Source organism: Pseudoliparis swirei, chromosome 8 (assembly GCF_029220125.1).
Source record: "Pseudoliparis swirei isolate HS2019 ecotype Mariana Trench chromosome 8, NWPU_hadal_v1, whole genome shotgun sequence".
Classification (NCBI taxonomy): Eukaryota; Metazoa; Chordata; class Actinopteri; order Perciformes; family Liparidae; genus Pseudoliparis; species Pseudoliparis swirei.
Genome location: NC_079395.1, coordinates 4,347,976 through 4,374,707, shown reverse-complemented (window position 1 = coordinate 4,374,707; position 26,732 = coordinate 4,347,976). Strand labels below are relative to the sequence as shown.

The window sequence follows — 26,732 nt, the reverse complement described above, 5'->3', positions numbered from 1 at the left end:
CGGTGGACTGGTCTCTACTGGATCTGGGTCTGTCCACGGTGGACTGGTCTCTGCTGGATCTGGGTCTGTCCACGGTGGACTGGTCTCTGCTGGATCTGGGTCTGTCCACGGTGGACTGGTCTCTGCTGGATCTGGGTCCGTCCACGGTGGACTGGTCTCTGCTGGATCTGGGTCCGTCCACGGTGGACTGGAGCTTGAACTTAAGGAGGTCCTGGTAAACCTGGATGATGTCGTCTGGTTTCCACCGAGGACCTTTTTTAAGAATAACTCTTATAGAAACAGACCATCTTCTCTATGATGGTCTCCTTTACTGATGGAGGTCTGAAGAGGACCAGGACTACATGGTTCAGAACCAGATACCTGTTCCTCACCGTAACTTTAAATCTGATTATAAATGCAAGACTTTGACATGTAACCTGATGGTGTGACACATGAACTGTGTTGGACTTCAGAGGTCAGCTGACCCCAAAGATGAGCGCCATTATTTGGTTTCCCCACTTTTCTAAAGAACAGACGTATTCGAGGGGCTCAGGTTGGTGTTTGGGTTGCTGTGCATTGTTTGTTTATTTGTATAATTTTCACTTCAATCTTGAAATCTGACTCGGTGGAGAAGCGCTAACACCTTTTTCCTTCTTCTTTATTTTCTTCTCTTTATTTAGTTTTAAAGAGAGAATGAACCTCATTTGCATTTCGGTGCCGTTGGCTGGGCTCCATGTCCTGGGGGCGGATTTATATCTCGAGTAATCAACCCGAACAAAGAGAAACGGTCTCCGCGTGATTATGGAGTCATGAAAACGACTTTGCAGCAACTGCTCATGTGGATGAAGAAGAAAGAAAGCAGCTGGTTAACATTTCAGTTTAAAGTAGCTTTGTTTTGGGGGGTTGAGAGGTCACGAGGTCACAAGGTCAAACCCTGCAACCGTCAACCACGTGCATCGACCTTCTGGATTAAAACAGGGTTAAACACTTTCACACACGCTTCACAGAATAAACACTCGAGAATTATAAAAATTGACGATTGAACGTGACACTGATTTATTTTTACATTTAGACTATTTCACAACTTTATATTCTTGATCTCCGAACATATTTTGTTTCATATTTCCTCCCCACTTGTAACTTTAATCAATGTTGACCTGAAACTTTCTCTCAATATTAAAAATGATTTTTTGTTGGTTTAACTAATTAATTTATTTGTTTTCCGTGCCACCAAAATTTAAAAAAATGGATTAAATGTTATAAAATGAAAATGTCCAGTTAGTCTAAATTACTTATATTATTATTTATATTCCCAGTAAAAAATAATGACTTCGTAAACCGACATTTATTTAACAATTTTGGAAAAAAATTATATGTTCTTTGTCGTTTTCAATCAATGCGACTCAAATACGCATATATAAATTAATAAAACAAAAGAAAGTCATGATTTTTAAAATATGAACAAAGCAAAGCATGTTTATCAAGGCAGAGTTTTTACTTATTATTGCATCCCCGAACACTTTCGATATAAATCATTTTATGGTTTTCTACTTGTGAATAATCGCAGTCCTCATTCCCCAAAAGAATAATAAATGATCACAAAAAATCTAATTTTCTTTTCCGTGTTCTTTTTTAACGGCGTTATTCTGCACTAAAGTCACGTTTCGGTTCTTTCCGCTTCGAGTCGTGACGGTACTGTTGCAGCAGGACTTTTTATATTGTGGAGACGAATGAGGCCACGTCGAGAAAAATGTGACAGGAGCACAAAAAAATGCAGAGGAAACTGCTCGGGGTAAAAAAAGAAGAAGAAGGGGGGGCGGAAACCTCATCAGTTAATGTGCACACGGCCTCGTCTCAATGCACAGAGAGGGAGTGTGTGTGTGTGTGTGTGTGTGTGAGTTGGGTGTCAATGTCTTTCCTGCTAAGCGGTGACAGGATTATCTAAGTCTGACTGACTGATGAAGATGGATGATTCGTGGTCCTCCTCCCTCGTCCGGGCGAGCTGGTTAAAGAAGCTCCGCCTCCCACTGGAGCTGATCCTCCATGTGCAGGAAGGAAGTACGGGGGTTTCATCATTTGCTCCTTACAGGCAACAAGAAAAGAAAAAGAAAAGGTTTTTCCATACCCCCCCCCCCCCCCATATTGGCTAATCAATAGCATCAAATGACCTCCTCCTCGCTCGGTTGTGTAATCCTGAACAATGGGACTTTTCTGTGCCGCTTCAAATGAGCCATTGTACGTTTTCTTCTTTTTTTTTTTTTCTTCTTCGGGGAAGTCTTGCGTTACACAGGCCTCCCTTCTCTTCTCTCGGGGTTGGTTTTCCTCACACTGCCCGGCAACTGGGAGAGCTGGGAGCCAGTAAGTGAGACTGTGAAACGTCTCGTTAGCTGTGTGTGTGTGTGTGGCTTTGTGTGTGCGTTCCTGTTGTGTTACCCCAGATTGTTGAGTGACCGTGACTCCGGCTGGTTTAAGCCAACAACAACAACTACAGACATGCTATCGGAGTTACGCAACACTCGCCTAAAAAACCTTGGTGCTTAAAAAGTTAAATACAACGAGGGCTGTGAACTGTTGGAGTATCACGTCATGCTCAGAAAGCCCTGGAGGAAATCTTTTCAAAATAAAACGTCCGTGTTCGCCCACCTTTGGTCCTGCCCTCCTCTGGTCCCGCCCACCTCTGGTCCCGCCCTCCTCTGGTCCCGCCCACCTCTGGTCCCGCCCTCCTCTGGTCCCACCCTCCTCCGGTCCCACCCACCTCCGGTCCCACCCTCCTCTGGTCCCGCCCACATCTGGTCCCGCCCTCCTCTGGTCCCGCCCACCTCTGGTTTCGCCCTCCTCTGGTCCCGCCCACCTCTGGTCCCGCCCTCCCTGTGTGGGTTCTTGTGGTCTTTGTGCGTCCCGGTTCGCGGTTAAGTGGATTAAATACAAATAGATTTCTGTAGGAACACTCTGCGCTCCACAATTGAATCTGAGGTTGTTGTTTTTAGGGCGCCGTTTCATTTCACCCACCTCCAGCATCTCATCCAGAGCATCACGCCCACTCTCTGCTGCAGGGAAGATGCCGCTCAGCCCGCATCCAGATTTCTTTCTTTATACAGGCATGAGAATCCCTCACCTTTCGGCGAAATTCGCCGTTTTGAAACCAAAATAGGTGACTGACGTGAATCGTGTAGATCCGAAGAGTTTTTGTTTTGGGGGAAGGGGGGGGGTCAATTGGCCGGCCGGCGTTTATGAGATTGGAGTGGGACACGGAGAAAATGTGGAGTGGTGCTTTTCGCAATAGAACATCTTTGATGGGCACGTGTCGCGTCTCGGCCAATCAGCGTCAAGATGTCCAGCGTTTGGTGGTTTAGGTTAGCTTGAATGTTAGCCCGCTATCTGCTGCTGTCACGCTGCACGGTGTAGCGATCCTAACAAAGTACCCGTACGTTAAGGCGATGTGATTTAGCATATTTTTAGTATCGATACTTCATTAAAAGAGCGATCAGGCGCACGCGCTGCTCCGTGTCGAGCTGTCTGCGCACACTCGCAGCGAGTGCCGTTAAGTGGCGGAATTTTCGGCTTTAAAAATAAAAATTAAAAAGATGCCAGAAGTGAAATGTTTAAGTTCAGTCTGTAAAGTTCTGTTACTGTAACTCTCCAGCTGCTCATCCTGATGAACTCTGTATCATCTGGTCAGATACAGACTAACAGTCTCATAGTGATAATCAATGCTATGATGGCTCCATGTAGTTTCATTAATATCTTGTAGGCTAATACTAATAATACTGCCATTTGTTAAGTGTTGAAAAAGTTGGTAAAAAGTGAACCATACAGATATTTTATTTATTACTATTATAGATAAATATACCAGGATCGTATTTATGGTACTGTTATATGGTATTGTATCAGTATCATGATATTTATGGCAGGTATGGCATAGATTAGAACATACGTGTCAAACTCGTGGCCCGCCACGTCATTTTATGTGACGACATTCTTGTGTCCTTAAGATTCACTTGTTGGTTCATAATTGACTGTAAAAGGGAATATTACTAAATAGTTGTGTTGTGCATACTGTGATATTCAAACTGCAACATCTTTTCATTAAATACATTTGAGAAGTTAAAAATATCCCTCGATTTAGGTCTCAGCTTGTCATTCAGGGGTGATAGTGCGTCCCAAAGTCAGACCAGTAGAGAACCACTACCCAGACCAGTGGAGAACCACCTGTCTCAACTGTGACAAAGATTTTAACAAAGTTAATGTAATAATGTTTGTTTGATCTTTGATAAAGTAATGTGGGTTAAAATAAATATAATTAAATTAAATAGATGTATTGTATAATATTAAATACATTTGCATATATAGTTATACATTTATATAAGTACACCTAAATAAACAAACAAATGCAAAGACAGTTATTTAACAATATGTTCTGGAGTAGTTAGAATTATACCGTGTTAGTGACAACCGGCCCTTTGAGGGCAGCCATGAGGCGGATGTGGCCCTCGGTGAAAATGAGTTTGACACCCCTGGATTAGAAGATCGTGACAACCAGGTAGAGGCAGAACAGACTCAAGGAACAGACTCGAGGAACAGACTCATGGCTCAGCAGAGCACAAGACTTGAAGACTTGTTCACGCCAAAAAAAAAGGAAGTTGGTTCATGAATGACTATATTATATACAATATTACTATTATTATAGGGCCCACTGACTTGGTGTCAGAATGGAGGAACTATAGATTATCATACAACGTCCAACATCGATGTTCGTGGAAGTCACCAGCACCACCCCCGCGCGCCTATCCTTCTCACCTTTTTCACCCCTGACCCGTTTTCATGCCTGTTTATACCTCCCAGACAAAACAGTCTGCCGCCGAGTGTCTGTGTGTGAGTGTGTGTGTGTGTGTGTGTTTGATAGAATATAAAACGTGGCCTTACTATTTTTTTCCAGCTCAAGTGGTATATGACATCACTGCTCTGCCTTTGCTGAGAAGCAGGCAGAGAAGTTAAATCAGTGGTATTGAATAATTTAATAGTTTAGAAAAAAAAATTCCTGCAAATGTTGAAACCATTTATTTGACTCACTTTTACTTTTATTTTGAAAGGATGAAGCGCGTGCCATTTCCTTCCCTCTGAGAGAGCGGGGGAGTTTGGGAACCTCGGGACACTTTGGTTCAAAGATTTATAAACACTTTACAAACACCGTGATTATCTGCCTCCCTCACTCCCTCGCTCCCTCACTCCCTCACTCCCTCCCTCCCTCGCTCCCTCCCTCGCTCGTGAACGCGTCCTGATTGGCCGGTTTTGGATTCCCATGCATTTTGACTGTCTTTTTACATCACAGTCTAAACCCCCAATGGAGTTTGGAATTTAAAACACGCTCGACTTTAATAATTAATTATAAAGACCTTAAAGGTATTCTCTGTGGGGCGTCTAGTTATCACCTGTTCAAAGAAAGCTTTGGGATGCACCTTGTTGCCAATAAGTCGGTTTGATCTCAGTCAGTTGGTTTAAAGATCTGAGGAAGATGAAGAGAGGAGTCGATCGTTGACCTTTAACGGAGGTCAGCGATGGGCGTGTCTCTCTCTCTGCGGTGGCCCCTAACACCGATATGTGAGCCTTCACGTCTCAATAACACCTGTATTCTCTCGCCCGGTACTCCCATTGCCTCTCTTCCTGTCCCCATCCTCCCACATCCTCTCTCTCTCTCTTCCTCTCATCCATGTGACTCTAATCTCGTTGTTTTCCGTCGATTCAAAACCAACAGCTGTGGGACGAAGCTTTTTCATTCTTCTTCTTCCGATTTCTCAAACACAGAAATACCTATTTTCTTTTCCTTGTTCTGGATTGTCGAGAGATTTATAAAACATCGGAGCTGTAATTATTTATAATCCGAGCATTCCTTCAAATCTCTCCGCGTCTTCAACCGTCGCCATCCAACCAAAATCACGTCTCAATCCGGCCGGTTCGTGCTAAATATTTAACGTCCCGTGGCCTCGAGGTCGAGCGTTAGCGATCCAGAACGGCTTCGCTCCGATCGTCTCGTTGGAGAAGAGAAACCTCCGACCATCGGTACGCGCTCCATCCCTCCATCCCTCCATCCCTCCGTCTCTCCATCGAGGTGGAAGACGCTTCCCGAGCAGATGGCCGCCGGCTGGCTTTTGGATGGAAGTCAGGCCGAGCCGCCGCGTCCCGCACGATATCTCCATGAATCACATGGAGATATCTGCCTCCTATGGTTTCCACATTTTGGACTATATATATGAGCCTTCTCTTCTCTTTTCGTAACCCCTGACAACCATTTTAGTTGCGTTAACTTAACCGTACTTTCACCACTCTGGACGCAAGGAAGAGTCGCGTCGTTCTAAAACTCTGTAAATCATCGGTTGTGTATTCAATGCAGGACTTTTTGGAGGATTGTCCAGTATCTGGTGGTTGAAGTCTGGACTGTGTATTTATTTGTGTTAATTTGTATACATGTTTGCAAAGAAAGACACATTTAGACACGACAGTCCTCAGAAAACCCCTCTTTACTCTGTTTTCACTTCCATGTCCAACTTTTTCTCTCATCTGTTCACCTCATAAAAACCCGACAGGCTTTGGGTAATTATTTAAGAGAAAAAAGAGTTCAAATTCTCTGATTCCAGCTTCTTAAATACATATTTTCTGGCCAACCGAACATCTCGGAGGACAAAACGAGACATTTGAAGACGTCGTCTCTGGATTTAATCGTCATTTTCTTCTTCTTTAAAAGAACAGACGACCGATCGATCGATCGGGAGAATAATCAAAAGTTTAACTGACGTTGAAAACAATCCGTGGTCCAAAAAAACACGGTGACCAACGGTCTCAGAATCCTCCAGCGGTCCGGACCGGTGGCTGTCGGCGTGGCTCAGAGTATGTCCGTGTTATGGTTCTGCAGCTTCGCCCTTTGGGGACGAGCGTTGGCAGCTGAATGAGGTCATCGCCGTTGCCACGGCCACAGAGAGGCGAGGCGTCTGCTGCTCTGACGAATGCGAGGGACGTTTCTTCGGGTCAATCGGTTGGCGGTTAAACACCTGACATCGGACCAGGAGTTCTTATCGTTGTTATTCAACCGTTTCCTTTCCCCCGCTGTGAGTTTAGGACGCAGCAACGATTGTTTTGGTGTTTTAAAGTTAATAATCATCTTTAGAAACCTGTCTAAATGGGCCAAACCGCTCCTTTTTCCTCCCAATCTGAATCACGTTAAACCATCTGTTGATGATGTGATTGTTTACAATGTAAAGAGCGTAAAAAACTGCTTTTAAAAAAACAACTTAACAACGACGTTCCATAGAGACGTCAGTGACTTGACTCGATCCATGTTTCACGTAAGGGGGACGTAAATGTTTGTTTTTTACCTTCGCATTGAAAATGCGGAAGGTTATGTTTTGATCGCCGTGTATTTATTTATTTGTATGCGTGTTATTCGCATAACAAAAAAAGTTTTAAACTGAATCGCATGAAATTTGGTGGGATGATTGGTTATAATCCGGGGACCATTTGATTAGATTTTGGGATCAATCGGGTCAAAGGTCAAGGTCAAGGTCATGGATAGGTCAACATCTTCTTTTTACCATAGCACGGTAAATTTTTATCCAATTGCCATGCAACTAATGCCAAAATGTTCATAATTCAATGCCCAACCTTGTGATATGCGAAGGTATGCGCTCTACCGAGTGCCCATTCTAGTTTCGGGCTGTTTTTGTTGGCTGAAAACCTTGAAAAGAGGCGCGAATTACAGCAGATTGTAGTTTTTAGTCCAAGTTAAGAGACTGAAAATCTCAGGATTTGAAGATTAAATGATGATATAGATACACCGGTTGCATCTGGTGACGGATAATATTTGTTTTCCGAAAATTAAGTCGTGTAATAAACGTCTCGGCTGAGGTGGAAAATCTCTTCTTTCGAGAGAAGATGCGATAAAACAGATTCCCTCACCGATTTTTAGCCCTTTAGACAATTGGTGACAAACTCCCACGAGGTCCTCTCTCTCTTTCTCCCCCCCTGCTCTCCATAAACACCTCCCACAATGCATTTCTCTCTACTGCAGGGCTCCGTATGTTCGGCCCTTCTGTTTCAACCCTCGTCTTCGGGGAGCTGAACGGAGAGGAAGGCAAATGGGGAAAGAAAGCGGCTCGCAGGTGGTGGTTCCCCCCCCCCCCAATCATCTCCGACCCACATTTTGATCTCAAACCGGATCTACGGAGCAACGATCCCATTAATTAATGACCTCATGACACATGCTGTGTGTTCTTTATGAACCGGGATGGTAATGTTTCATCTTTTAAATTGCTGTTTAAGTTGATTTAAGGGCTAAAATAAGAGATTTTCCGATTTACCGAGGTCACGTTTTCCGACTAGAGCTGTCCGGGGGAGGAGGGGGGGGTGTAGGAACTCCAAAACACACACACACGCACACACACACACAGAGGATATGTGCTTTGGACTCATTTCGCTGTCACTACAATTGGATCGGTTTGTGATCTTCACACACGGAGCCTCCGTCGGAAACGAGGGGTAACAATGTGATGACTCATCATAAACCGCTGCAGCGCCCTCCCCCGCCCTTTCAAAAATCTCCATAATTTCCAAATAAGTATTGTTGGAAAGAGCGATGGTCATCAGACTTCAGATTTTCACTTGAGTCGGAAACCATGACTTTATTAAAGATTTGATTAAAGCGGTGCTGGGTTATGTATGTGATATTATCAGATGTGGAATATTAACTTGAATATACATTTTTTATTTTTGGATATAACGGTTATTGACGACATTCATAGTCGTATTCATGTTTTGTTCAATGTTTAGATCTTTTATTCTAGGAAGTGTGAAGAAGTGTTTAGTGGATGTTTAATTACTGTGAATCTTTCATTTGAGAAAAAAAGAATCCAAGTTTAGAGTTATGTTTATTATCTTATTTATTTCCTAATTTGACTTTGAATAAGACAGAGATTTTTATAAAAGCCTTTTTTTTACACTAATATTTTTCTTAATAGTCCAAGCGCATCATTATTTCCTTATAACTATTTCTGTATCTCATAATTATGACTTTTTTAATTACCAGATGGGATCTAATTCATAGATGTTAAGAACAAATCCCATCATCATTATAAAAAACTGCCCATAAATATTATTACTGTGCAATTATGACCTCTTTGCTCTTTATTATGACATATTGTCTTGTGACTGATCTCAGATCCAGCTCTTGTAATGATCTTATATGAAATAATAGTTGTTATTTAATGAAGTTAACTCCCTTGCATTTTTACAGTTACATTTACTTTCCTAAGTATTGTGCAACACTGGTTAGGATTGATCAGTAAGATGGAAAAACATGAAACAAGTTTTAATACAAGAGGTGTGAACGTCTGCTCATCCAACCGTTAAAATAAATTTTAAGAACTAAATATTTTAAAATGATGTGCAGCCACGCCAGAAGAAGACGTCTCATGAGTGTCACGCTCGCCCTGCTGGTCTCCAGGCTCGCTGCTGTGGACTCGCCCTCTCCTCCTGAACCTCAACAGCTCCCTTGGGCTTCTGTACGCCCGCTCTGGGACTCCAGTACCTGTGATACCCCCCCCCCCCCTTTTTGGGGTCAGAGGTCATTTCCCTGGGGGAAAGACACTCCGGTTGGCTCATTAATTGCAGCTGATGATCGTAAATGTGTTTGGGTTTATTATTGGGAATGCTCTCGATTCAGCTATATATATATATATAAAATACAGTGGGTATGAAAAGTATTCAGACCCTTTTAAAATTTTCAATGTGATATTTCAGTTTTTCTTTTTTAATAAATTTGCAAACATTTCTCCATTTCATATCTTGTTCTTTTTCTTCTTCACTTTCACATCTTCTTCTTCTTCTTCTTTACTTTCGTATCTTCTTCTTTACTTTCATATCCTCTTCTTCTTTACTTTCATATCTTCTTCTTTACTTTCATATCTTCTTTTTCTTCTTCACTTTCATATCTTCTTCTTCTTCTTCTTCTTTACTTTCGTATCTTCTTCTTTACTTTCATATCTTCTTCTTCTTCTTCACTTTCATATCTTCTTCTTCTTTACTTTCTTATCTTCTTCTTTTTCTTCTTCACTTTCATATCTTCTTCTTTACTTTCGTATCTTCTTTACTTTCATATCTTCTTCTTCTTTACTTTCATATCTTCTTCTTTACTTTCATATCTTCTTCTTTTTCTTCTTCACTTTCATATCTTCTTCTTCTTCTTTACTTTCGTATCTTCTTCTTTACTTTCATATCTTCTTCTTCTTCTTCTTTACTTTCATATCTTCTTTACTTTCATATCTTCTTCTTTACTTTCGTATCTTCTTTACTTTCATATCTTCTTCTTCTTCTTTACTTTCATTTCTTATTCTTTACTTTCATATCTTCTTCTATATTTTCATATCTTCTTCTTCTATACTTTCATTTCTTATTCTTCATTTTCAAATCTTCTTCTTTACTTTCATATCTTCTCCTCCTCCTCCTTCTTATTCTTTACTTTCATATCTTCTTCTTCTTCTTCTTGCAGAAGCACACACAGGACCCACAGAGAGCCCCTCTTAGTGAACGGAGCACAGACGTATATAAAGATGTTGCTCCTCTGGTTTCAGTCCTCCGACTCGTGTCCATTGTCCTGAGCGCAGAGAGGAGGAGCGCTGTGTGGTCGACCGACGACGTACAGATCTGCTTCAGTTCACCAGCGACAACAGAAAGGAAGGAATTAAATTCCCTTTACACTGAAACTCAGTTGTTTCTTTGTGTTCACGCAGTTAACCGTAGAATGTAACCACTTTGTAGACCTTATTTCTCACTAAGTACATAACGCTCAGGCGTTATTTCAGCGTTCGGCTATGCGTCGGCTAATTGGGTCGACGGTTAGCACTTTCATAGCAATCGGCAAGAGGATATGTTTAGGACGGGTGGATACGTTCCGGATCATGGATCTTGTTTTCAAAGTTGGATCTCAATGATTAAAATACTAATTAAATAAGCATTGTACATGATTTAGAAGATGGAAGGAAGAAGAAAAAAAACGTGTTGGAAACAAATGTATTTATAGTTAAATTCTGATGAGATCAAGTCGGATGGAACACTTAGATCACGATGATGTTGTCGTATCGCGATTATGTCGTCGTATTGTGATGATGACGTATCGTAATGATGTCGTCGTATCACGATGATGTCATCATATCGCGACAATGTCGTCATATCATGATGATGTCATCGAATCGCGATGATGTCGTATTGCGATGATGACGTATCGCGATGATGTCGTCGTACGGCGATGATGTCGTCGTATCGCGATAATGTCGTCGTATTGCGATGATGACGTATCGCAATGATGTCGTCGTATTGCGATGATGGCATCGTACGGCGATGATGTCGTTGTATCGCGATGATGACGTATCGCAATGATGTCGTCGTACGGCGATGATGTTGTCGTATTGCGATGATGGCGTCGTACGCCGATAATGTCGTCATATCGCGATGATGTCGTCGTATCGCGATTATGATGTTTCGCGATCGTAGCTCAATGATGCCATAGTATCGCGATCATATCTATGTGATGTCATATCACGATGATGTCATATAGCGAACAGTTTTTACTGTTCTTCGATACTTTTTTCATTATTAAATAGCTTTTTACTCTGCTTTAACGGCTCATCGTAACTTATCAGCATAACTAACGTGTTTTTTTAAGTCAAAGTGTGCTTTCCTCTGCAGTAAATCAACAGCGCGTCTATTTGAGTCTGTTGCCTTCAGTCAGTTTCAGATGGAACAAAGATCTGTTTTCATTTCGACACGTTGGACAACTGTGCACGGTTTTCCAGAGCAACACGTCATTCTAGTTGTTCATGAAGATTGTGTTTGTCTCCTTTTGTTATTTGTTTTCTTTGCAGTAGTAGTAGGAAACAGATAAAGCAATGAGCTCGTTCTGTGTGTCGTCCAGGTCACTTCCTCCCGCAGACCGAGGAGGAAAAGTGTCGTCGGTGGAAAATCCCGCTGTTGTTATGCCAACGACATGTTTTAACACCTGGGGCGGTTCAACGAGGGCAAAAAGTTGGGACACAAATCAGAATTTTTGCTGAGTTGCTTTTCAGTTTAAGGTTCGTAAATCTATCGGCTAATAAACATGAATAAATTCAGTGAAGTCGTGTTTTTATGACAGTTTGGGCGTACTGTCCATCAAACAGCGAGTTATTTTATCCCAAACGATGATCATAGACTTCTATACAACCAGAGGAGTCGCCCCCCCCGCTGGTCAGTAGAGAGAATGCAGCTTTAACACATGAAGCATATACTTCTATACCATCAGAGGAGTCACCCCCCACTGGTCAGTAGAGAGAATGCAGCTTTAACACATGAAGCATATACTTCTATACCATCAGAGGAGTCACCCCCCACTGGTCAGTAGAGAGAATACAGCTTTAACACATGAAGCATAGACTTCTATACAACCAGAGGAGTCGCCCCCTGGTGGTCAGGAGAGAGAATGCAGCTTTAACAGATGAAGCATAGACTTCTATACAACCAGAGGAGTCACCCCCCGCTGGTCAGTGGAGAGAATGCAGCTTTAACACATGAAGCATAGACTTCTATACAACCAAAGGAGTCACCCCCCCGCTGGTCAGAAGAGAGAATGCAGCTTTAACACATGAAGCATATACTTCTATACCACCAGAGGAGTCGCCCCCCGCTGGTCGGTAGAGAGAATGCAGCTTTAACACATGAAGCATAGACTTCTATACCACCAAAGGAGTCGCCCCCCGCTGGTCGGTAGAGAGAATGCAGCTTTAACACATGAAGCATAGACTTCTATACCACCAAAGGAGTCGCCCCCCGCTGGTCAGTAGAGAGAATGCAGCTTTAACACATTAAGGCTGTCACCTGGTTTTTAGAAGATACCCACTGAACGGAAAGTGTTATATTAAGTAATAAGGACACCAGTGTAAGTTGCGTGGTTCCAGAGCTTCAAGTTGAAACCAAGGTGGCGTTTTGACCTGAACACACTCGGGAAAGCGTGACCGCTTAATTTTGCGGCCGCGTAAACAGGTGCAGCAGCACACTGCACTCATTGTTGCCTCATCCTGTGAGGACATGAAGTGGGGCCCGTAAACTACTAAATATGTAGAAAACCTACTCGTATTTGGTCTTTTCAGGTAGTTACAAAAAAAGCTGCAATGCTTAAAATAACAAGTTCCACTCACGTAAATATTGTTTTCATTTGGCGGTGAAACAACTGTCATTTTTTTTAATGCCAGTTGGTCTCTCACTGGAGCACAAATATTAAAGGAATTGAAAAGCAGCGAAGCGTTCTGGCATCCAGGCTGTTTTTAATGTTCTATCTGCTGGGAAACACTTTCCTCTGCTTCTGGATACAGAGATTGTGGACGTAGCTGCTCAGACTTTTCATGTGTGTGTGTTGCTCCAAGAGGAATGCTCTCTCTTTCCCTGATTAGCAGTGACAGATGTGTTTGTGTGTGTGTGTGTGTGTTCATGACAAAAAAGGGCTCCTGTGTTTGTTTGTGTGTCGACATGCCCACGAGGAATTGTGGGATGCGTGGGAGCTGAGGCTCTTAAAATAATCATAATGATAAGAGGGTTCTTTGCTAAAAGTATTTTCATGAGTAATTGTGATCAAATGGTTGTATTTCAGTGACGGAGTGGCGCTTGTTTTGCTGTAGGTTGATTGGAGCTACATTAGTGATTAGTAAAAATGGTAAAATAATGCTGATATTGTGAAAATTAAGAACTTATATATTGAATATATTGGCGAAATTATACAATAAAAGTATGAAAAAAAACCATTTTTTTATTTTATATATCTGAATTAATATTGAAGGAGCCGGATTTTGTTTAAAATTTTTGACCCAACTTTTCCTTTCACTAAGATAATAACCTGCCACACATCCTGATACACACATTCTGTCACAGCTGGAAAGTGACAATTTGTTTCCCTTCAAATATGCAATGAATAACAAAATAAAGGCATTTATCCGAACAGTGAATTTGGCAGTAATTAAGTACATTTAATTTAATATTTTTATTCTACATTTCAGACAGAAATCTTTACCCTTAGTTTGCAAGTACATTCTATTACAACAATCACTTTCCATCACTCAAAATAAACTGTTTAAATGCTTGGTTTTGTATTATTTTGTCCACGCTGATTTTTGTCGCAGCACCTTTTTTCAAATATAGTTTTGTCGCAGTTCGTCTGTGATGACATTGAGAAGATCGCCGTTTCTCTTCACCGATTCTATTTTCAACCCTCATCTTTTATTCCTGAATTATCGCGCATCGTCCCCGTTTTGCCCCTCGAGAGCTCGATCCCCGGAGCCCGGAGATGGACGACCTTTCGTCGGCTCCGAATGTCCCCGGCGCCGCTCTGTGACGCGATCGTCTTCTTCCGAGTGAATAGAAATGTGCCGCAGCGAGACAGTGTTTTGTGGTCTTTATGCTGGATGGATTTAACTTTTTTTAAAGGTTACGGTTTTACTGATGGAGAATTTACATGATAATTGTCCATTTTGTGGAGCTTTTATGAGATGTATCCTCATTTAAAAGATCTGTGTGAACTACAAACTTACAATTTGGGGGATAATCATGTGTTTTGGATCTACATCTCCCATATTCTGGGTGCTCTAGTCAAGGGCATGTCAAAAGGAAGTATAATGGAGTCTGTTATGTAACTTATAACTTATATCCGACATTTTCTTTTTACATTTTGTAAAATAAGTACTTTAAGAAGACTGCCGAATGATCTTTTAGCAGCTCTCGTTGGCCGCCTACTCATAAATGTACACACAACTATCACCAGATACTTTGATACTTTGGCATGCATCAGGGCCTAAAGTTAGCATGTCAGCGGCGCTAAAGTTAGCATGTTAGTGGGGTTAAAGTTAGCATGTCAGTGGGGTTAAAGTTAGCATGTCAGTGGGGCTAAAGTTAGCATGTGAGCAGGGCTTAAGTTAGAATGTCTTTGGGGCTAAAGTTAGCAGGTCAGTTGGGCTAAAGTATTCATGTTATCAGGGCTAAAGTTATCATGTCATCGGGGCCTAAAGTTAGCATGCTAGTGGGGTTAAAGTTAGCATGTCAGTGGGACTAAAGTTAGCATGTCTGCGGGGCAAAGTTAGCATGTGAGTAGGGCTAAAGTTAGCATGTCAGTTGGGCTAAAGTAATCATGTTATCGGGGCTAAAGTTACCATGTCACTGGGGCCTAAAGTTAGCATGTTAGTGGGGTTGAACTTAGCATGTTAGTGGGGCTAAAGTTAGCATCTCAGCGAGGCTATAGTTAGCATCTCAGCGAGGCTAAAGTTAGCATCTCAGCGAGGCTATAGTTAGCATCTCAGCCAGGCTACAGTTAGCCTACCGACTGCTTCACACAGAACTCACTGGAGAGTTCCCATGAATCTGTTTTTGAGTGTTGATGAGCTAAATGATGGAGAGTAACAGTTGTGTGTGTGTGTGGTGGAGGGTAGGGAGGAGAGGGAGGGGGTTGCATACAGCTCTCTTTGTACTTGTGTGTGTATCTATGACTACCTCTTCAACACACCAAACTACAGATAGACACACACACACAGTGGGCATTGTCCGTCACATGGCACACAGGACACACAACCGACAGTGTGTTAATGGGAACGCACAAATACATTCCTACAATGCCAACAGTGGACTAAGTGTGGACTTCATTATGTGGTCATCTAAAGAGGGGACTTCCATATTACACACACACACACACACACACACACACACACACACACACACACTCTCACACAGTCTTTGAAGTACATGTACTGAGAAAAGTGCAACCAGGCGTCTCCAGTTTAGACGGTTAATGACAGTTTTACAGCTTATTCTGCTAAAGAGACACCTGAATACACACACACACACACACACAGACACACACACACACACACACACACACACACACACACACACACACACATGTTGCTGTGGATGGCATTCAGTCATGCATTCCAGGCATGTGAACAGCAGAGCTGGCAGTCAGACCCTCAGCTGTCCCTTAGGGTCACCATGGATACACACACACACACGCACACACATAGTTGGTTTTCATTAATGTAACTGGGCCAGTGTTCATGTCTGTTTGTATATTAATTCATACTTAATGTGTTTGTTCAGGGGCTGAAACCTTGTGAAACAGGTTTGTGTGTGTGTGTGTGTGTGTGTTCCCACACTGTATTGAACAAAACTGGGCATCAAATGTATCTAACACAAATATTTGTCCAGCAGCTCTCGTCTCTTTTGTGTCCTCCTCTAATTGTGTTGGGAGCTCTTTTGTTGGGAGCAGACTGGGAGACTCTAATTAACCCTTTTGAATTTTATTTTTTTACCTCAGATATTTTTCCAGGCACCTTGTTTTAACATTTATAATCCACCAAACTAAACCATATATTTAATGGTACTCCGGAGTCAGTTGGTAGTTTCTGTAGATTATTTAGCCGGTATTTGTTTCCTTTTTGCCATTAAAAGTATCCTGGATTATCTAGTCTCACTTCCTGTTTGCAGCATACAATTCATGATTTTCTAAGCAGGTTAATGTAATTATATTGATGGAGATGATGAAATCTATCAAGTCAAACTGAAACATTTTCATTTTCTCTAGTTGTATAGAAGTCTATGCTTCAAGTGTTAAAGCTGCATTCTCTCTCCTGACCACCAGGGGGCGACTCCTCTGGTTGTATAGAAGTCTATGCTTCAAGTGTTAAAGCGGCATTCTCTCTTCAGACCACCAGGGGGCGACTCCTCTGGTTGTATAGAAGTCTATGCTTCAAGTGTTAAAGCTGCATTCTCTCTTCTGACCACCAGGGGGCGACTCCTCTGGTTGTATAGAAGTCTATGCTTCATGTGTTAACGCTGCATCCTCTCTTCTGACCACCAGGGGGCGACTCCTCTGGTTGTATAGAAGTCTATGTTTCATGTGTTAAAGCTGCATTCTCTCTCCTGACCACCAGGGGGCGACTCCTCTGGTTGTATAGAAGTCTATATCGTGACTCTACTTCTCTCTTGATGCATTCCCTCAGTAAATATTGTAAACATGAGTTTATGTCTCATTCTCTAGTTTCAAGTCTTCTTCTATACAGCATGATGTCATCATTTAGTACTTTATGGTCATTTAGAGTCAAACAGACCATAAAGCAGGGGACGCTTTAGGGGCGGGGCTACAAGGTGATTGTAGCAGAGACGTATATGGTGTCTCTGCGTCTCTCCCCCTCAGTCCAGATGTGGTCAGGTCACTTCCTGTTTATTAGTTTATTAGTTACGGGGGGGGGACAGGACACATGGCGACGTTCGTAATCCAAGATGGCGACGGCGAAATCGTCAAACCAGAGGCTTCATAACGTCAGTCCACAAACCACCGGGCGACTTCACCATGCTTTGAAAGTTCGAACACCAGCCAGAAGTGAAACTGTTCTTTAAAACATGAGCTTTTATTGTGAAGGAAACCGAAAGAGAGAGACGTGTGTGTGTGTGTGTGTGTGACCAGCTGTCAGAGGTTTATTTGGCCGCCACTCTGCAGCTTCTCATGACCTCCAGACGACCCACACAGGCGACCTGTTGCCCCGCGGCCGTGTGACATGTGGCTCATGGGCGAGCGTCGCTTCACCAGAGAAACCAACGGGGAAGCCAGCGGAGCAGCTCACCCATGCCTCTGTGATGGGCTGGACTCTGTGTGTGTGTGTGTGTGTGTGTGTGTGTGTGTGTGTGTGTGTGTGTGTGTGTGTGTGTGTGTGTGTGTGTGTGTGTGTGTGTGTGTGTGTGTGTGTGTGTGTGTGTGACACCTCCTCATGTTTTCATAGCTCAGCTCTTTGGTCTTCTTTTAGCCGGGTAAGCGTGGACTCTGTTGACCCCTCCCGCTGACCTCTGACTCACTAAACACACTCGTGGCTGCAGGAGACGGTTCACGCAGGAGGCCCCACTCGCACGGTGCATCCACCACATGTTCAACCCTCTCTCTGTCTCTCTGTCTCTGTCTCTCTCTCCCTCTCTCTGTCTCTCTCTCTGTCTCTCTCTTCGTTTCTTAGTCTGTCTCTTCTATCTCTCTCTTTTAGTCTCTCTCTGTCTATTCTTTCTCTCTCTTTGTCTTTTAGTCTCTCTCTCTTTGCTTCTTAGTCTATCTTCTCTGTCTCTCTCTTTGTCTCTTAGTCTATCTTCTCTCTTGGTCTATCTCTTTGTCTGTTTGTCTGTCTCTTCTGTCTCTCTCTTTGTCTTTTAGTCTCTCTCTTTCACTCTTCTGTCTTTTTTGTCTCTCTCTTTGTCTTTTAGTCTCTCTCTTTCACTCTTTCACTCTTCTGTCTCTCTCTTTGTCTTTTAGTCTCTCTCTTTCACTCTTCTGTCTCTTCTGTCTCTCTCTTTGTCTTTTAGGCTCTCTCTTTGTCTCTTCTGTCTCTTTTTCTGTCTGTTGTCTCTCTCTTTGTCTCTTCTGTCTTTCTCTTCGTCTCTCTCTCTCTTTGTCTCTTCTGTCTTTCTCTTATGTCTCTCTTTGTCTCTCTGTCTTTCTCTTAGTCTATCTCTCTCTCTTTGTCTCTTCTGTCATTCTCTTCGTCTCTCTCTCTCTCTTTGTCTCTTATGTCTCTCTCTCTCTCTCTCTCTCTCTCTCTCTCTCTTTGTCTTTTCATATATTTATTTTCACGGCGGTGGTTGAAGGAGCGACGGTCCCGGCCTTCAGCTGCTTCGGGGCTCCAGGTTGAAGCTGATGGACGCACATCATCGATGTCATGCTCCTTCCTGCGTGAATGTGACCGGTGGAGGCGTCGCCCTAAAGCGAGGCGATTCCCTCCCAGACGATCTGACAGGTCGATACACTTTAAAGCCCTTTTTTATTTCAAGGGAGTTTAACCGAAGCCTTCGAGGCCGATGACCTCATAATACGGTTTGTTAGTCGTTGATTTAGTTTGACGAGGAGGTTTTACAAAAAACGCTGGAGGAGGAGCACTTCTCTCTTCTTTTTTTTAAAATTCTTTTTTTACCAGAACTGCTCCTGGATCAGCTCGTCCGTCTGTTTCTGAAAGCGCCGCAGACGCGTTCAGGGAGACGGTTCTCTGAGAGCGAGGACGGGAAGGTCAGAGGTCAAAGGTCGACCCTCAGAGGGTTGAGTTGAGAAGCCCCGCGATGGATGCAAACTCTAGCGGGCTTTATGCTAAGCTAGCCCGAAACCCATCCTGGTTCGATGACGATCCCTCGACACACACACACGCGAACACACACACACACACACACAAACACACACACACACACACACACATATTAGGAGGATTATCTACATCATTCAGGGTCGACGGGGGTCGAGTGCTCCTCGCTCTCCACTGATAGGTCAACAGCGTCGTTGACCCGGCAAATCTGGGCAATTAGACCAATCGCAGCACTGCGTGTGTGTGTGTGTGTGTCATCAAACCTCAGTATTTTAAGTCGATGACATGGATCAAAAATCAATTACGCCATTTTTTTCTCTTTTTTAAATACGAGACGCTCTCAAGTTATTTCTTAAATTCTGAATTTCCGCGCATGATTTAAATAAAGTGTGAGGTGCATGAAGAAGGCATTAAAGTTTGAGCGCTGCACCTTTAGTGCCTCGGTGTTGCAGAAGCATTAAATAAAGAAGCTTAACAACCCCCATCTTTTCACCGTCTCCCATGGCAACCCCGCGTCCGGCCCTCATTACACCCTCGGCTGCAGAACATTATCGTCAGCTTCATCTTCATCCTCTTCACCGACGCTCCCAATCGGACTCAGGGCGGAGTCCACCAGCAGAATAGATGTTGTTTTGACGACGATGTCGTTCTCTTCTTTCCCGGTAGTTATTTTATTGTTATTCTATTTTAACACTCAGCAGGGATCCGACAGCAGGGATGTTTATCTCCCTCAGAACCAGGGAGACGTGAACCGAAAACACTGAGGTGTGTTTAAAGGACAGTTCCCGGCCTCTGACTGCATGTGTTCAGATGTTTTTAAAAACAGAGAACATCCTCTACCTTTTTAAAATAAAATTCAGTTTTTACTTTTTTATTTATACAAACTTGATACCTGGTGCTTTAACTAAAACTACATTTGACTCAAAAACGCAAGAAAAGATTTATCTGGAGTCTTGTTATAGACAAATATTTTCTATTGTGTGTTTGTGTGTGTATATATGTATGTATATATATTTATTAGGGCTGTGAAACGATTACAATTTTTAATCAGGTTAATCACAGGTTTCTGTGGATTAATCATGATTAATCACATATATACATTTACAGGGGGGGGGGGTGCAAGTGACTTTTTTTCGTCCCGATGTGCGGCATCCGAGCTCTGCGGCGCGCGAGACGGAGATCGGAGTCGTGTTAACGCGACACTAGAGACAGAATGACATGCTGCTGTTTCGAGACGACCAACAACAGACGGATTGGAAGCTCATTCTGCGCATGCGTTAAATGCATAAAAAAACAACAACTAGTTAAACCTGTAATTTAATTAACTGAGTTAACGCATTATTTTTCACAGCACTAATATTTATATATATGTATATATATGTATGTATGTATATAGGTATACATATACATATATATATATACCCATATACACATCGATATACTGGATATATATATATGTATATGTGTATATATATATATATATATATATATAATAGAGACACTAAAGGTGGGAAACGAGTTTCCTTCACGCAAAGACATGATCTCCACGTCACTCCTCCACAGCTCAAATATGGTCACTTCCTGTTCATTGGTTGCAAAGAATCCAAGATGGCGACGGCCAACACGCCGAACTCGAGGCTTCAAAACATCCACAAACAGATTGACGTCAAGACGACTACGTTTACTTCTCATCTACAGACTATGGCTTTCCTAAAATAGATAAATAGAGATAATTAGCTATTGTTGTTATTGTGTGTTTACGCCACAGTGTACACAGGAAGTGTTAAATTCCCCGACACACGAAACCGATTCAAGCCTCGTTGACTTAAAAGACGAAAAAATTGATCAGTTTTCACTGCTTAGCTTTATTTCATAATTAGCTTTTTATCGTGGCGAGATTGGAAACGAGCAGTTTGGTGTTAATTGCTTTGCTCAAGGGCACTCAGGTAGGATTTAACATGTCGGTAAATGGTTATGAACTATGAGGTCACCAGTAAAGCACATTGTTTAAACGTGAAACACATGTTAATATATATATTTTTCAGAATGCAATTTTTTTTAAATGACTAATTTAAAAAATACTTACATTTAGTTGTTCTACTATTATTTTTACAGTGTACACTAGTAAATAAACACGTTACACATTAAACCAGAAACCCTATACTTGTTGTATTTTATATAATCACCCAAAGACAAAGAGATTTGGAAAACCTACATTTTGGTACTGAAGCGGAGCCGCACAGTGGAGTGCCTTGCTCAGCGGCACGTGGGCAGCAGTAGTAGAAACACACTCGGGATCCCAGACGATCCAGATTTAAAACGTCTGGTAATGAGTCTGTTTCTGGCCCAGTTGTAGTATGCAGAACCGTATATCTCTCACGCACACACACACGCGCACACACACACACACACACAGGCTAAATGTGCTGGTATTAATAGAAGCATCAGAGTGACACAGTAATCCCACATGGCGAAGGCATTCCTCTCTCTGATATCAGCACACACACACACACACACACACACGCACACACACGCACACACACTTCAACTCAGCACTTTATAGAGCGAGGGATAGCTGCACAGTGTGTGTGCGTGCTTAAGATGCCTTAACTTCTTCTATTTAAACCATTCTGGTTTGCTGGTTCCTTTAACCAGTTACAAACCAGTCAAGCAGAATAATAGTAAACAAACAAAACGGCGGGAATTTATTAAATAGAAGCTAGAAGTAGAAGAAGAAGTAGAGATGGAGAGATCTTCAGGGATTCGTTTCATTACAGCTAGCGTGGGTCATGTTTCATGTCTGGAGACAAAGACGATATGAATATATATATATAAAAGAAGGATAAGCGATTTAAATAATGGATGGATGGATATATACATATATATATATAAAAATATATATATATATATATTTATATATACATATATATCAATATATATATATATATATATATATATATCTGATGAGATGGCAACAGCAGAAACAGCTGATCAGTCATGCAAGTTTTTCTTTTCTTTTTTTCTTCTCAATTGAGGATGTTTTATTGTATCTCTGCGTTTTCATTCCAGCCTTCACAATGCAATACTTCAAAATGCGCATATGGGAACAGGGTTAGTGAAGCCCTTCAGCTGGGCTCCGTCAGACACACACACACACACACACACACACTCTGACTGTAGTGTATTCATGGGACAGGACTCCTGACTGTTCTTGGGGCCGATGAAGTGTGTAGCTGCAGGGTTTTCTGGCGGTAATGTGGTTCGCTGGCAGAGAGCGAAACATGTGACTCAGCGACTCGTCTCCCAGCAGCCCCGGGGGGAGCGACGTGTCCGACAGCCAAACACACGCATCCAAAACCAGGGCTTTCACCCACTGAAAAGATGAAAAACACTGAAGAATTGTTCTGCTTTATTTAAAAAGGACTCAAAATGTGCTGAGGAAAGCATCTTGGAATTGGAGAAAGCTGAGCTTAATCTTTTTTTTGCATGTTTTTTAGGGATGTTAGTGGCTTTATATCACATATCAAATACTGTACATGAATAGATACAAGCATTACAATTACATTTAATAATAGTAAGCAATGTAAACGAAGAATAAACTCAATCAAGATAAAATACGTAGCTCCACCCGGCTAACGAAGTGCAGTTTAAAATCTTGCTTTGTTTATTAAAATAGGATTTTTTTACTTTTTTTCCTGCGTTAAAGAGGCAGAAATAACCACTTGCAATATCCAGATTAATTATCAACATTCATGATTCATGTGTTGGCGCCCAGCGGTTGCAGACAGATGGACGGAGATGTCTCTCTCTATAGTTCAAATGAAAACCGAGGGACATCTTTATTTGCTTTCGCCCCTTTAGTTCCAGTAAACCAGTTTCTTATTCCAGTCCTGGCACCAGTTAAGTCGACCAGTTGTTCGCTGGCGCGCTGACACTATTTGTGTGTTTGTGTTTTTTGAGAAAAACCCGAATGTAGGACATCGTCTTTTTCTTTCCCCCCAGCACATGTTCTCTGTGAATGGAGCGGTTTCCTGGCTCAGCACAGCTGTGAAGTGTAAGCTCATTACATGTAAGAGTATTATAGTTTGCTCATTACATGTAAGAGGATTATAGTTTGCCGTTATGCTCGCGAGTTAAGCAGCTTTGTCCAACTTCTGTGTGTTTTGGGTTTTATCCTGCAGACAATGGAGGAGAAAACTGTCAACGGTGAGGATAATACAACCATCTGACAGATACAAGATCTCCTACATGTAGCTTATATATATATATATATATATATATATATATTTATGTGTATATGTATACATGTATTTATGTATATGTGTATATATACATATATATACACATATATATGTGTATGTATATATGTGTGTATATATGTGTATATACACATATACATATATATATATACATATATACACATATATACATATACACATATACATATATATACACACATATATCTACATATATATACATGTATATATATATATATGTGTATATATATGTCTATATATATATGTAGATATACCTGTGTATATACAGGACTGTCTCAGAAAATTAGAATATTGTGATAAAGTTCTTTATTTTCTGTAATGCAATTGAAAAAACAAAAATGTCATGCATTCTGGATTCATTACAAATCAACTGAAATATTGCAAGCCTTTTATTCTTTTAATATTGCTGATTATGGCTTACAGCTTAAGAAAACTCTAAAATCCTATCTCATAAATTTTTAATATTTCCTCAGACCAAGTAAAAAAAAAGATTTATAACAGCTGAGTGTTTGTCAAGGCTCAGGAAACCCTTGCAGGTGTTTCGAGTTAATTAGACAATTCAAGTGATTTGTTTAATACCCTACTAGTATACTTTTTCATGATATTCTAATATTTAGAGATAGGATATTTGAGTTTTCTTAAGCTGTAAGCCATAATCAGCAATAAATCAGAATAAAAGGCTTGCAATATTTCAGTTGATTTGTAATGAATCCAGAATGCATGACATTTTTGTTTTTTTAATTGCATTACAGAAAATAAAGAACTTCATCACAATATTCTAATTTTCTGAGACAGTCCTGTATATGTATAAATAAATATATATACATATATATATATACTGTATATACTCCACGGTCAGAGAAAATGAGTTGGCGGTCCCATGGTTGAAGAAGAGTGGATTAAGGATGCTAGTAAAGATATTTCAGATGAGCTATTGGTGAAAGGGTTAGATGGGATGAAGGCGACACCAGCCTCCATACATTATCCTCTTCCTCTTCCTCTTCCTCTCAGGTTCGGGTCACATCGGCAACAGGCTTAGCGAGGAATTCCCTCTTCCCTGCAGCGATTTACATTCCCCAGGAGAAATCTAGAATAATCCCTCTGGCCGCTAGATTATATAGTTCTAAACCGACCCCCGGACCCGGAGTCATCTCTCCGTCAGATGGCCGAACCGCCCGTGGAAGGAAGGTGTTTACGGCCGCTTGCATCCACGATCTCAATCTTTCGGTCACATCACGAAGATCAGGCCTGAAGGCCGAGGGGCAGACGGTCTCTGCCGGAGCCGAACCCCCAACTCACCTGAACTCCCTCGCTTTGGACTCTTCCAAACCAGGAGGTTCGCAATCCATCGTTTTGTTTCGGCAGGGGAGACTTCGAGCCGTCCGCCGGCTGCTCTTCACCTTCTGTCTGTGCTACCTGCAGCGCAACGAGCCCTCGTGTTTGTCCTCGTGTTTGTCCTCGTGTTTGTCCTCATGTTTGTCCTCGTGTTTTCCTTGTGTTTGTCCTCGTGTTTGTCCTCGTGTTTTCCTCGTGTTTGTCCTCGTGTTTTCCTTGTGTTTGTCCTCGTGTTTGTCCTCGTGTTTTCCTCGTGTTTGTCCTCGTGTTTGTCCTTGTGTTTTCCTCGTGTTTGTCCTCGTGTTTGTCCTCGTGTTTTCCTTGTGTTTGTCCTCGTGTTTTCCTTGTGTTTGTCCTCGTGTTTGTCCTCGTGTTTGTCCTTGTGTTTGTCCTCGTGTTTGTCCTCGTGTTTGTCCTTGTGTTTGTCCTCGTGTTTGTCCTCGTGTTTGTCCTCGTGTTTGTCCTCGTGTTTTCCTTGTGTTTGTCCTCGTGTTTGTCCTCGTGTTTTCCTTGTGTTTGTCCTCGTGTTTGTCCTTGTGTTTGTCCTCGTGTTTGTCCTTGTGTTTTCCTTGTGTTTGTCCTCGTGTTTGTCCTCGTGTTTTCCTTGTGTTTGTCCTCGTGTTTGTCCTCGTGTTTTCCTCGTGTTTTCCTCGTGTTTGTCCTCGTGTTTGTCCTCGTGTTTTCCTCGTGTTAGTCCTCGTGTTTGTCCTCGTGTTTTCCTTGTGTTTGTCCTCGTGTTTTCCTTGTGTTTGTCCTCGTGTTTGTCCTCGTGTTTGTCCTCGTGTTTTCCTTGTGTTTGGGTTTGGAGAGACTTCTCGCTCGCGTCAGAAAAAAACGGCCGAAGGTCGCGTTTACTGGTCTGAGCTGGAAGAGTGAACTCTGTTCGATGCCCGTCCCGAGGTTCCTCAACCTTTTTATTGAACATATCGGGAGGGAGAGGAGTCTGACTCACTGTATTGTACTCGCCTTCGTCTTCGCCTTCATCTTTGCCTTCATCTTCGCCTTCATCTTCGCCTTTGCCTTCGTCTTCGCCTTCATCTTCGTCTTCATCTTCATCTTCGCCTTCATCTTCGCCTTCGTCTTCATCTTCGCCTTTGCCTTCGCCTTCGTCTTCATCTTCGCCTTCATCTTCGCCTTTGCCTTCGTCTTCGCCTTCATCTTCGCCTTCGTCTTCGCCTTTACCTTCATCTTTGCCTTCGTCTTCGCCTTCATCTTCGCCTTCATCTTCGCCTTTGTCTTTATCTTCACCTTCATCTTTGCCTTCATCTTCGCCTTCATCTTCATCTTCGCCTTAGCCTTCGTCTTCGCCTTCATTTTCGCCTTTCTTCATCTTCGCCTTCTCCTTTGCCTTCATCTTCGCCTTCATCTTCGTCTTCATCTTCGCCTTAGCCTTCGCCTTCATTTTCGCCTTTCTTCATCTTCGCCTTCGCCTTCATCTTCACCTTCTTCTTCTTCGTCTTCATATTCGCCTTTGCCTTCATTTTCGCCTTCATCTTCACCTTCGTCTTCGACCTTCCTCAGCCTCACTTCGTCGAGGTTCCATCGGCTCCGTTGCTGATCATCAGTTCGGAGACTTTTCCCGCCACCAAACGGATCGACGTCCACGCGTGTTCTTCTTCTGTTGTCTTGGCCGTTTATTGTTCTTTTTTTATTTGTTCGCTTCCTAAGAAAAAGAAATCATAAAAAAAGAAGAGGGGTCCGTTAAAAAGTAAAACGCATAAACCTGACGTGGTACCCATGCAGATAGTTTACGATGTTTTCAGATATGCGTGAGTGGAATATCAAACTCTTTGGAAAAAGTACTTCTTCTTCTTTCTTTTCTTTTTTTTTCCGCCGATGCCTTCCAGACACAGCGTACTGGTTTTCAACGAATGAAGCACAGACTTCTACTTCTTTCTCATCCTTGATATATAGTTTAGTCTGGGTTCAGTCTGGCTTCTCCTCAGTAAATGGAACAAGATTACCATCTATCAAAGCT

At 42.2% G+C, this 26,732-nt stretch overlaps 1 protein-coding gene across 5 annotated transcripts in view; it reads left to right on the top strand.

Annotated features, from left to right (window-relative positions):
* The window catches only part of LOC130198609 (disco-interacting protein 2 homolog C), a 141,837-nt gene that overhangs the window by 16,262 nt on the left and 98,843 nt on the right, over positions 1-26,732 (top strand). For 4 of the 5 annotated variants that reach the window (XM_056421837.1, XM_056421835.1, XM_056421836.1 and 1 more), the window contains exon 1: positions 2,116-2,337. The exons of the other annotated variant lie outside the window; for it this stretch is intronic. In XM_056421837.1, coding sequence (XP_056277812.1) covers positions 2,205-2,337 — 133 coding nt within the window. In that variant the 5' untranslated portion in view covers positions 2,116-2,204. Of the gene's footprint in view, positions 1-2,115; positions 2,338-26,732 lie in introns of those variants that run through there. 5 annotated transcript variants of the gene reach the window in all.